Here is an 11,950-nt window from a genome sequence, read left to right as displayed (position 1 = left end):
GGAGACACATTTAGACAAGTTCATGAAGGGATTGTTTCAGATTTGCATGCCAGGTGCTAAACGAGCTTTGAAGGACAGGTTTCTTTGAAAGTAAGGTAAGCAATCATATTCTTCTTTGCTTCAATGCCTTGATCTGTGGGATACATCGTGGGCCCATCAAGAATTAACATAAGAAACAGAATGAAATGGAAATGGAAGTCTGTGTTGATGTCTGATTGACTTGCTCACACAGCAGTTACCAAGAAGTGCTGTTACATTCTGATCTAGCCGTTGAGTTTATTGGTGACAAATCCCGCTTAAAAGAAAAGGTAGGATGCCTATGGCCTCTGTGGGATTTTGTTGGTATTATTAAGGCATGGGAAGAGCGAGTATTGGGAATTGGTGAAGGTGCCATTCCAAAATGGGATCAAGACTGCGGGTGGTTTAATGCGCAATTTGCTGGGGTGTCTCAGAGGGTTAATTTGATTGTTAGAGCTCCACTGTTATGTCATAGGAAACGGATATATCTGCTACACCCTCGGCTATAGCAAAAAACAAACCAGTAGAGGGAAACAGAACTTGTGATTAAAGGTTTTTCTGCATTTTTGATGCAAATTGTTTTTCTTTGCATACAGCAATGCTCTCGGAGCTTTGCAATGTTCGGTGTGTAACAGGGATACTGATCTCTGATTTGGGTCTCATAGATCAAAGACATTTTAAGCTTTTCTGAAATCTAGGATGTAAGACGGGTCTCTTATCCATCAGTGGAATTTTCTTAATGCTTCACCACCACACCCACCATGAGACAACATGCCTAAAATGTACAATATCCACCTGCAAAAGAAACCAGTGTATCTCACTAGGCTATCTCATGTCTGCAGGTGTGTGATTTTTCATTGTGATTGTGATTTTGTGTGAATGCTATTTGGTTTAATTTCCCATGGTCCTGGATTCAGATCTTACAGTACACAGAAACCTTTCCAAGTTTATTCTTTGCATTCTTCATATTTAACATTTTGGTGGATTTCAGGGCTGGGTTACCAGCAGCACACTTCTCTAATTAAACCAGTGATGCAGTATTGTCTGGCTCATCTGACACATTGCGTAGCACTGCTGAACTGTCTTTCAGGTTAGGGTGGTTGAAGGAATATTTTCAGCCTTTAAAAAAAAAAAGATACCAATATTATTACAGTAACATACCCATATTAAAAACCTAGGCCCAAAAACAGTCAATAGCCCTTCAAATGATGTAGCTTCCTTGCATTGGAAATATATTTGATAGATGATCACATAATTTAAATAAATTAGAAGCTGATGGCAAGAAGCATCATTCATTGAGATTCCATATAAATGTGTCCACTGTACAGTTCAAATTCTGACATCAGTCTGAATGCCCTGTGGTTGTCTGCCAGACCACTACCACTGTAGATTCCTACAGCTAATTAACATTACTGATAAAGTAACCCAGTTACTCTTTAACCACCACAGCAAGGAATGCCACTGCATTCCCCGAATAAGGTTATAAAGGCAGTTTTATATTCAGGGAGGGTGCCTTGTTATTCAATGGCATGTGAAAACGCTGATAAGGCTGACATCATGATGACGTCACCATGTTGTAAAAGAGTGGGGAAGGTTCGCTGGCTCTTGCTGTAAAGACAGATGGGAAAGTGGAAAAGAGACATCATTCTCCGACCCCCACCTCCCCCCGAAGTGTCCAGTTCCCAAACAGCTGTGCTGAGGAACCCCCCCTGCCAAGATCTGTCACTGGGCTTTGGATCAGATTCCCAGATGTGCAGTGAGCCCCAAACTTTAAAAAAAAGAGGATCTCTCTGTTAGTATTCAAAGTGACTTCATCTCCACTGGCTGGATACAAGTTTGTCCAACACAAATGAAAAATTGCTCTGTTGATAGAGGCCTTAAACAGTAATACATTTATAGAACAAGTTCAAAAACCACATAACAATAAAGAGAGGTGATACTGTATTTCATGTCAACTTGCTCTTTGCTCTTCCAGTTTCTAACAGCTCCTTGATGGAATGTTTTCACTTTCCATCTGAGACAAAAGCCACCTGCTCAATCAGAGAGGCAGCATTCCTGACTCTCTCCGAATCCTGCCTGTATCTGGCTCTGGGCTCTGCTGTCCTCAGAGTCCCTGCCAGCTTCTCTCCTGTGGTACAGCAGCGTCACCAGTGTCTCATTCCAGAGGGCAGTCAGCTTCACCAGGACCTGAGTGACCAGAACAGCACATTAACCCCCCTCCCGACAGCTGACACACAAACACATTTCCTGACCCATTTCTAAGACCCGATCAGCCAAGCACACCTCATTTAGACTCGCAACGCAAAAATCTTCCTGATGCTTGAATCACATGAACGACCGAGCACACCTCATTCAGATGCCCAAGACACAGCCTTCCACACTGCATGTTAGTGATGACAACCTAGTCCATGGGAGTAGGAACACAGCATTATGCTTATGTATTCAAGTGGGGACCCTGCATCATCTCCAAAGGAACAAGTAGAATTTAACTTCAACAGGAGATTAAAGTAGAATAAAAAAAAAACATTTCTGAACCCCTATGATACACTTGAAGAATGCTCAACAACCAGAAAGTTTTTTTTCTGCTTTTCAGCATGGAAGTCACCTCTGCTTGTATATTTTTCATGTGAAGCCCCATTGTGAAAATGAGTGTTGATTTTTAGCATCAGTTTAATTTACATACATACATTGCAGGTGTAATTGGTGTAAATGGAATTGTTAATATCTGCTGTTGGTTGTTTGAACTTAGTTGTCAGTAAAGTCAAAACTTGGCTTTAAAACACACAATCTGACAGAGAACTGCAACACCCACCAGATTATTAACTGCTGTATTTCAGCACAAGAACATTTGGAAGCCTGAACTGGAAAGGAACTAGGTCTGTACAGTAGAGTGAACTAGCACAGATGTTAACAGAGATATAAACCCTCTCTCCCACGCAGCAGCAGGCTGAAACATGCACAGCAAAGATGATACAAAGGAAGGCAAACAAACTCATTTGTAGGGAAATTTTTGAAGAATTATTTCACATTCAAGAATCAGCCTGTGGCCCAGAAGCAGATCTCTACAGACATGATGAGAAGAGTTTAACTGAGTGAGAAAATGTGTTCAGTTTTAGAGAGCCAGGGACCATGTTTTGCAAATTCTTTGTCATTAACTCAGAAAAACAATGTGATAGAATGTGGTAGCAACACTACAGATTTAAACCAGCTCTAGAAATGAATTGCTCATATGTTCTATACAAAACATCAGAATCCAAAATACTTTTATACTTGATTCACTGCATTTCTAAACTGCTTTTTCAATTCCAAGGATAAATGCAGCTCATATACCAGCAATTTGCTAAATTCACACTGGACTGCTTCCTCAAGAGCAAGGTTCAGCTATGGAATAGTTTTCTCACACAAGCACCATGTGCAGCAATCTTTTTCACATGAAGAAAGGGTGTCAGATTACTGAGGCCGATAAGCTAAACTAACAGGAACACCAAAGGGTTAAGTGCAGTTCTCTCACTTTTCTGAAAAAGGAGCGTATCCTTTTAGTACTGTAGTTATGAATATATCCTCACCGTGTGGCTTGTTTTTGAATCTGCATCAACCTCTGCAGCTCAGCAGATCTATGTATCTGCTGAATCAGAGGTACAAAGGAACGTGAGGAATCATGCTTTTGTATGATCAGTTGTTAAATTTTTCTGGAACCTTAATTAACTCAACAATTTTAGTACAGGCTTTCTGTTGAACGATGAACAGAAAGAGTCCTACAGACGCCCAATTCCCAGTGTTACTGCCATGTTTAATGTGTTTCTGTTTCTTCTGACATGGAAGGGCAGGATGGAGGGGGAGTATGAGCAGGGCAGGATCAGGGAGCTGCAGGAGCAGAGGATGGCTGTTCAGAAGAAGACCTACACCAATTGGATCAACAATGTCTTCTCCAAGAACAGGGTGAGTCACCTGGCTGGTCTCACACCCAAACACAAACTCATACATATCCATCCACAAGCACCAAACTCACACACACACACACACACACACACACACACACACATATACACATGCACAAACACACACACATGCATGGACACCAGGGTGGGAATTATATCTTGGCATTAGGGGGAGCTCACCCCTGGTTGGGGGGTGACGCATCACGCGTGAAAGAGATTTCTTCAAAAACTCATCAAAACCCACGTTACTAAGGCTCCCTCTCAGACTAGCGTAAATTGATTCTATGTCTGTGCCATCTGTATTTTAGAGACCCCCCAAAATTTTGCAAATGGTCTCTTCAGGGGACCTCGTGCCTTATTCAGGGGAGCTAAGCTCCCCCTAGTTCCCCCGTAATTCGCACCATGATGGACACACACACACATATTGTACACACTCGAACACGCACAGACACATACAAGGAAGATATTCATAGCATTCTGATTTAGAATAAAATGAGGAGAGAAAAACTTGTTTTCCTGAAAGTCATTTCACTCAAATTCAGCTTGGGAAAATTCTGTTTTTGTGCTTGGCTAGACTTACGAACAGTGGAACAGATTCTGCCTTGGAGAAAAACAAGCTTTTAAAAAACAAGTGTTAATACTCTTTATGTATATTTCTCCTAGACCATATTTCTTCATGACTTCTATATTTTATGTGGATACTTTCATGTTAAATTTAATATTAATAAAGAAAGTTTCCAATGGAAAAATATTTTGTGTCAGTTGTATTGCTATGAGAAACATAGCACATACAATACAGCAGTTCAAGAAATATATACTGTAACTGCATTGAATCTAATTGCACTTCTGCAACATTCAGATGTGGAACTGCTATAGTCAGCTGACTGAATAGATTTCATCAATTCAGAATACGCATTATGTACATACTATATGTGCAGTACCAAGTCATTATACTGTATATATATATAAATTATGGAGTAGTAAGTATGCTATTACCTGGTGCTGTAAGTACAGAGACCCGGACGTGTTGAACTTTGATACTGGTATAAACTATTTCTACAGTGGTGCTGTAGGTACATAACTGTCAAGATGTTCTTTCTCCCCTGTCACCTATGAGCCTCAGCAAAAGGTTACTGAGACCTCGTAAATTTGGTAAATCATCTGCTGTGAGAACTGTAATTCTCTCTGTATACTCCCTCACATCACAATAAAATCTCTTGAGGAGGGAGGCTGTCAACACAGATCACTGGGGTGGAGCTGTGCTGAGTCACAGTCTGCTGGAAAGACGACGATGGGAGTTTGAAGAGTCTGAATGGTCGGAAAGGGCTTGAATGGTTTTCTGACTAAAGATCATGAGCAGGGAATGGTGCTGTGCTGCCTGGCTCACAGCTGTGCACAGTCATCTGGCTTCCCTCACTCCTCCTAATGCAAAGAGTGCAATAAGAGCAATCACAACCCAGGCTTAATCCCAAACGCCCTGTCAGAGAATCACAAGGGCTGTTACCGTTTGATTCCCTCTCTGTCTTTCTTTCAAGATGTGAGCTGCTGACATATTTCTCCTCTTTTCTTTCCTGAGCAAATGTTCTAAAACTCTCAGGGGTTTGATACTGGCACAGTATCTCTCAGCTCTCCAGTTGGACTGGGATCATATATATTCCGGTCCTGCGGGGTTAGTAGGGCTCTTTTAATTATTGAGTGATAAAGGCCTGGGGAATGTGGTTGGGTAGACGAAGTCAGAAAATAATTGAACTAATGAAGTGTTTCTGAAAGGTGGGAATCATGGGATGAAATCTGGGGCCCCAGTGGGCCTGAGCTAATTCTCCCCGCTTGGGTAGAGCCAGGAGGCATGTGTGTGGACCGGCCCCTGGTCCCTTAGTGATGGTGGGCGTGTTTCTCCACCAGGTGCACATCGTCATCAAGGATGTATACACCGAGCTGAAGACTGGGATCTACCTGATCCGCCTGCTGGAGCTCATCTCCGAGGTCAAGCTGCCCACCCCCAGCCAGCGGGACATGAGAGTGCACTACCTGGAGAACAACGGCATAGCCATCAAGTTCCTCAAGACCAAGGTGTGGGGCAACCTGAGACCCCCAAGGGGACAAGACACTGGCGCCTTCAGAGCTCTTAAATTGGCATTTTGTGTTTAAGGCATCTTTGATTGCCTGTGAATCACTGCTGTTTATTCTGGAACAGTGAATAGCCGTCATCTTGACCACAACCGTAACTGTGCTGCTCTTAGTAAAATCAGATTAATGTGGGTGTACACAGTGGTGATGTAACTTGTGTCTACAAAGACATTACGCGGGATTGTATAAAAGCAACTGGCAAACAGCCTTCTATTTACATTTATTTTTTCTTTTGCAAACCCCGCTTAAGAGTTGCACTTTCACACCATGCCAGAAGATGAACTAATTACATTAAGATGGTAAAAATCACATCAGGGTACAGAGCTCCTCCACCTAGGCTGTGGTCCTGATTAAAAATAGTTTAAAGGCAAACACAATGGGAATTTTTAACTTTATAAATTGTTGTTAACCCCTCTCTAAAATGTTTTAGACTTGTCACTTGAATATCCTTTATAACAATTACAGGTTATTAAAATGTTGTACCAATTCATCATATGGACCAAGAGAACTCTCTATTTCTGAATGATTATATTTTCCTAAGAAGTTTCAAGTTAAAATGCATAAAATCAGTAAAATTAGCAGATAGACTGTGCATTTTACACTTGCATAGCTCCGCCCTTTCCAAAGAACATTAAATGAATTCCATCATGAAGCAACTTTAAACTGTAATCTTCCACACATCGGTCTTCAGTTATTCAGTTTCGCTGAAGCCAGGACATTTAAATGTCTTGGTGTCCCGTGCCTGCTCTCTCGCACTCCAAGACCTCGTGCTGGAGTCTCAGTGGTGCCGAATCTCAGCCTAGTGCTGTCTCTAACCCGGGTCCCTCTTCTCTCCCCAGATTAAAGTAGATCTGATTGGCCCAGAGAATATCGTTGATGGGGACCGGACACTGATACTTGGGTTGATCTGGATCATCATCCTGCGCTTCCAGATTGCTACAATCACCCTAGAAGAGGTAGTGAGAGGAGAAAGAGTGGAATACTCACATTACCACCACGAGCGCTGCAGGGGGAATACTGCTCATGTATCTATATACAGTACCTATATACAGCACCTTTATACCTATATAGCTATGTGGTATGAGAATGCCCTAGTTACTGTATGTTCATTAACTGCGAGCGGTAACTGTAAGAACACTGCAAAAAGAAAAAAATACAATGGGATGACAATGGAATAATTTCACTTTAACTACCACTATACGGTATTTGTTGTAGATATTACTCATGTAAAAAATAAGGACATATGACCTGGCTCATTCTATAAGTGTTTCTGGCAGATTTATAGATACTGTAGTGTGAGAACGTGCTCAACACTATACGCAAAAGAGGTCCTCACAGTTTCCGTGGAGTGCAGATGTAATGAAAAGTGGAACCAGGCTTGGGAGGGACCTGATGGCTGGCGCCTGCCATTTTTAGGATGAGTTTGGTGCCAGTGCCGCCCGCCGCTCTGCCAAGGAGGCCCTGCTCATCTGGTGCCAGCGCAGGACAGCGGGGTACCCCAGTGTCGACGTGCGGGACTTCTCGGGCAGCTGGAGGGACGGCCTAGCCTTTAACGCCCTCATCCACGCTCACCGGTAAGGACGCTCACCGGGAAACCATGTTCCGATCAAGTTCATTTACAACGCAAGTCTATAAATACTCACCACTTGACTTCCATAAAACTGCTGTAAACCTGGCGTGACGTTCAGTGATATATGAATGTGGCCTTGTGCTTCGGTTGCTCTGATAAGGAAGCTGGGAACATAACGTACATCGTTGCTTTTGACTTTTCCTATTTTTGACATTTTTTGACGTTGCTTTTAACTTTCCCTCTACTATATTATCACCTGTAAAATTGGCAACAGGTTTGTGTGATACACTGATGCACTGGGTTGCATTTCCTTTGCGAATGGCACCAGCACTCGATTCCAGATGTCTATGTGTGCAATGTCATACCATCATAAAGATCATACACAACACCTTTAATAAAAATCAGGAGGGGTGTGTGGAGCAGTTACCTGCTTTCGTCCTCCTCTTTCTCAAACCTGGCTTTGTTCGTGTGTGTGTTTGCGCTGTAGGCCTGACCTGTTTGACTACAGCCGGCTCCGGCAGAACCAGGCTCTGCAGAACCTGAACCACGCCTTCGGCGTGGCAGAGAGAGAGCTGGGCGTCTCGCGGCTCCTCGACGCAGAGGACGTGGCGGTGCCCCAGCCGGACGAAAAGTCCATCATGACCTACGTGTCCCTTTTCTACCACTACTTCTCCAAGATGAAACAGGGTCAGACCGGGCAGAAGAGGATCGCAAAGGTCAGTAGGAAGCCGCGCTTCCAGTGTGGTTTACACAGCTTTCTGCCCCACTACCTCTCACCCCGCCGCGCTGCCGCCTTGCCACCTCTTTTTGTCAGGTTTCGGGAGCTGTGCAAGGGCGTGCTCGTTCAGCACTGTGATAGGAGACCGCTAATGAGAAAACCAGGTGGCTGATGTAACTCATGTGGGCCAGTAGAGGGTGCTCTTCTCTCCAGGTGTGTTTACCAAACCACTGCCCCAGTATGTTGACAGTATGGTGCTCTTGGAGGTGCTGTCCTTCAGATGAGATGCTAACCAAAGTCCTGATTTCTTGGTGATCCAAGATCCTATAAAAGAGCAGGGATGGTATTCCCTGCTGTCCTGGCAAAATTCCATCCATGGCTTACACAGTCTGGCCTCCCAAAAGTCCCTCTTTTATTCAGTCGGTGAAGCAGTGGGGCCGCTGGTGCAGAAGGGCTGCCACACATCTCCCAGATGAAGGTGGATGAAAGGCCCCACCCATATATAAAAGTATTTCTATCCTTTGAGGTGAAACGCACTGTGTGATAGATAATTATTATTACTGTATCTCTGAAACACTCAAGACAACAAGGGCTTTCGAACTGGTAAGAAAGGTCTAGTTTCCATACATTTCTCAAATCTGAACTTTTAAAGGTTTTCAACAACCTGCTGAAATGTGGAATAAATTTCTCTGAACCCCCCCCTCTTCTACCCTGAGGATTACATTTATGGCAGGAAGGGCTGAGTGTAACAATGCGAAAGCTTTTCAGACCTCCTCTGGGGAATGACTTCACTCTGCATGGCTTTGTAATTCTCCTGCAGGACAGGGGGGTCGAGTAGAGTTTGCAGAACATGGATGCTGATCACAGAGGGCACAGGGACTTGCAGGAGAACAGGGCACCCAGCCCTTTTACCTTTGAGAAGAAAGGTTTGATGTGGTAGAGATTGGAAAAGCTCAAAATCTCACGACAAGGCCGGGAATCGAGATTGTAGGATTTTGCACAGAAAAGGAGGAAATTCTATAGCCAATTGAAATATTTTAATGGGGGACAGTTTTCATTGAGGCAAAAAATAAAACAAACATTTGTGCTTGTATAGAGTATATATGAGCATTGTTCATTCATATTGCAATACAGTATATCTGTTCTTGTACAAGTATATTCTTAAACAATACTGTAAATATTTAGTGCAAACAGAGGGTATCGAAATCGCAACTGATTGAGTGCATCTTTCCCGTCCCTGTGTAGAAGATTCTAATAAAGGAAACCCCTGTGGATTAGAGGATTTAATAGAGGGAAGGAAAGCTGCTAATCAGATCAGCTCTAGCTTGGACATTCAAAAGCAGACAAACACACACTCTGTGATTCTGACACAGAACAGAGCAGGCCGGACACAGCAGGGAGCCGAGCAATGGGAGGACGGCAAGCCTGCCCTCTCACCCACACACTGAGAGATCACCACAGGGAGCTGTGCTGAGGGAGACTCCCAGGCCAGGCAGGGTGAGAGAAGTGGCGGTGCCACAGCAAGGACTCAAGACACAGAGCGTGAGCGAGACAGGAAGGAGCCAGCAAGAACACTGCGGAGACTGCCGACTTGCTGTCTGAGACAATCGGAGGGAAATGTCTGTGGAGAAGCATGAAGACCGAGAAAGGGGCAAAGAAATAAATTCGCAGACAGACGTGATGGTGAAGACTTGCAATACCAGAGGCACAGATCGAGAAGCTCTAGACACTCAGATGCTGGATGTTTATGAGATGAACATTGTGCTCAGCGATAAAGCCTTGAAGTCTTTTTGTCTTCTACGTGTAGTCAGAATGGGACAGCACAATAAATGAAACTGGTGGTTGCAGGAGAAGGACAGGCATGACTTGCAGCTAGTAGGATTGAGGCAGAACGGCTGGCACTCTGGGCTGCAGGACCCTCATTGCCTCTCTCTTATGGAACATCACTGGGCTCATGATGGCTTTCAATGGGAGCTTCAGTAGCCAGTGGGTGAGGTGGCAGCACATGCGGGAGGTGACCATCTGGCCACAGAGAGGTGCCATGATCGCTGGCAGGGTGGGTGTGCACAACCTCTCCCTGTCGTGCGCTGCGTTAGAGCCCCCGCTGCTTCTTCATTCCTCAGTCCTCAGTGCTGTAACGGAGCTCTCCCTTAACTCTCACAGTTTCTCTCCCCTATGAGCTCCTCCACGCACTGCTTACTTTTCAAGAATCGCTGACAAAAAATGTTATCTTGGCCTCTGTCTCAGTGCTGCGTGACATGCCTTTTTAGTCTTCTGATTGCCTCTTCACACAATGCTGTGGAACACCATGCTCAGTCTATACTAATGCCTTTCACTGACTGTGATTGTGTTTTGTTTCCAAGCATTTCTCAGCCTGGAATCCTGTGGTTGTTGTACAAGTTGTTTAAAGGAAGACTCCACAGCTCCTCACCTGTACCTGGGCTAAAATTCTCCTCATTGTTCGGCCAGACCTGATGGTACAGATGTAGTCTGCATCTCTGCTTGTAAAATCTGTGCTTACGGGACCTTTGCTGAACAGAGCCCATTGTGTTTGTTCTTCCTCTTTCAGATTGTGGGGCTGCTGAAGGAGATTGACGACCTGAAGTTGCAGTATGAGAGGATGGTGTCAGAGCTTCTCAAGTGGATCAAGACCAAAGTGATGGAGCTCAACGACCGCTTCTTCCCTAATTCATTACATGGCATGCAAAGGCTGGTCGCTGTCTTCAAGACATACCGCACTGTGGAGAAGCCGCCCAAATACCAGGAAAGGGGAGCCATCGAGGCTCTTCTCTTCAACCTGAAGACTAAGTTGAGGGCCAACAACCAGAAGGCCTACATGCCCCCTGAAGGCAAGACGCTGGGGGATGTGGAGAAGCACTGGAAGCTGCTGGAGAAAGCAGAGCACGAGCGGGAGAGCGCCCTGCAAGGGGAGCTGCTGAAGCTAGAGCGTCTGGAACAGCTGGCACAGAAGTTCGGCCGCAAGGCGTCCCTGAGGGAGGGCTACCTGGCTGACACCGTGGAGCTCCTCCGCAAGCAGGACTTCCGGGCCTTCAGCTCCCTGGAGGAGGCTGAAGCTGCCAGCCGCCGCCTGGAGGCCCTCAACACAGACGTCCAGGCCCGCGAGCAGAGGTTCCATGCGCTCAGCGACATGGCCGCCATCATCGAGAAGGCAAACTATCACAGCAAGGTCCAGATCACTAAGAGGTGTGAGCTGCCTCCGTGTGTTTTCTTAATACCCCCCATAAGCTATGTGGCACCAGCAAGATGCATGAGATATTTTCATATTGCAGATTGCTTCTTAGGTCTGATGTTTTTACGTTGAAACCTGGAGAGTAGTCTGTCTCTCTTCCTTTCTCCCTGGTTCACGGGTGACTAGAGAGATAAGAGCAACGAGGGCTTAGAAGAAAATACATTAATTTGGGTTCGGCATGAGGAAAAGAACTTACAAGTAAGAAAGACACAAGACTGAAGGATACCTGTGGGGAGATTTTTGGTAAACAAATCAAGAACATGCAAAGCAATCAATGTCTGTCCTATAGAATTCTCCCTTGCCTCTCAGAAAGAGAACACTATACACCG

The 11,950-nt window shown here is 44.7% G+C and overlaps 1 protein-coding gene across 1 annotated transcript in view; it reads left to right on the top strand.

Annotated features, from left to right (window-relative positions):
- Positions 1-55: 55 nt before the first annotated feature.
- Positions 56-11,950, top strand: part of sptbn5 (spectrin, beta, non-erythrocytic 5) — a 57,322-nt gene continuing 45,427 nt past the window's right edge. The window contains exons 1-7 of the mRNA XM_088925451.1: positions 56-95; positions 3,841-3,957; positions 5,859-6,026; positions 6,923-7,039; positions 7,500-7,657; positions 8,141-8,369; positions 10,941-11,575. Of these exons, the coding sequence (XP_088781577.1) occupies positions 3,847-3,957; positions 5,859-6,026; positions 6,923-7,039; positions 7,500-7,657; positions 8,141-8,369; positions 10,941-11,575 (1,418 nt within the window). The 5' untranslated portion in view covers positions 56-95; positions 3,841-3,846. The remainder of the gene's footprint in view (positions 96-3,840; positions 3,958-5,858; positions 6,027-6,922; positions 7,040-7,499; positions 7,658-8,140; positions 8,370-10,940; positions 11,576-11,950) is intronic.

This window comes from Atractosteus spatula, chromosome 9 (assembly GCF_055471065.1).
Source record: "Atractosteus spatula isolate fAtrSpa1 chromosome 9, fAtrSpa1.hap1, whole genome shotgun sequence".
NCBI classification, from domain to species: Eukaryota; Metazoa; Chordata; class Actinopteri; order Semionotiformes; family Lepisosteidae; genus Atractosteus; species Atractosteus spatula.
This window is presented reverse-complemented; position numbering and strand designations above follow the sequence as displayed.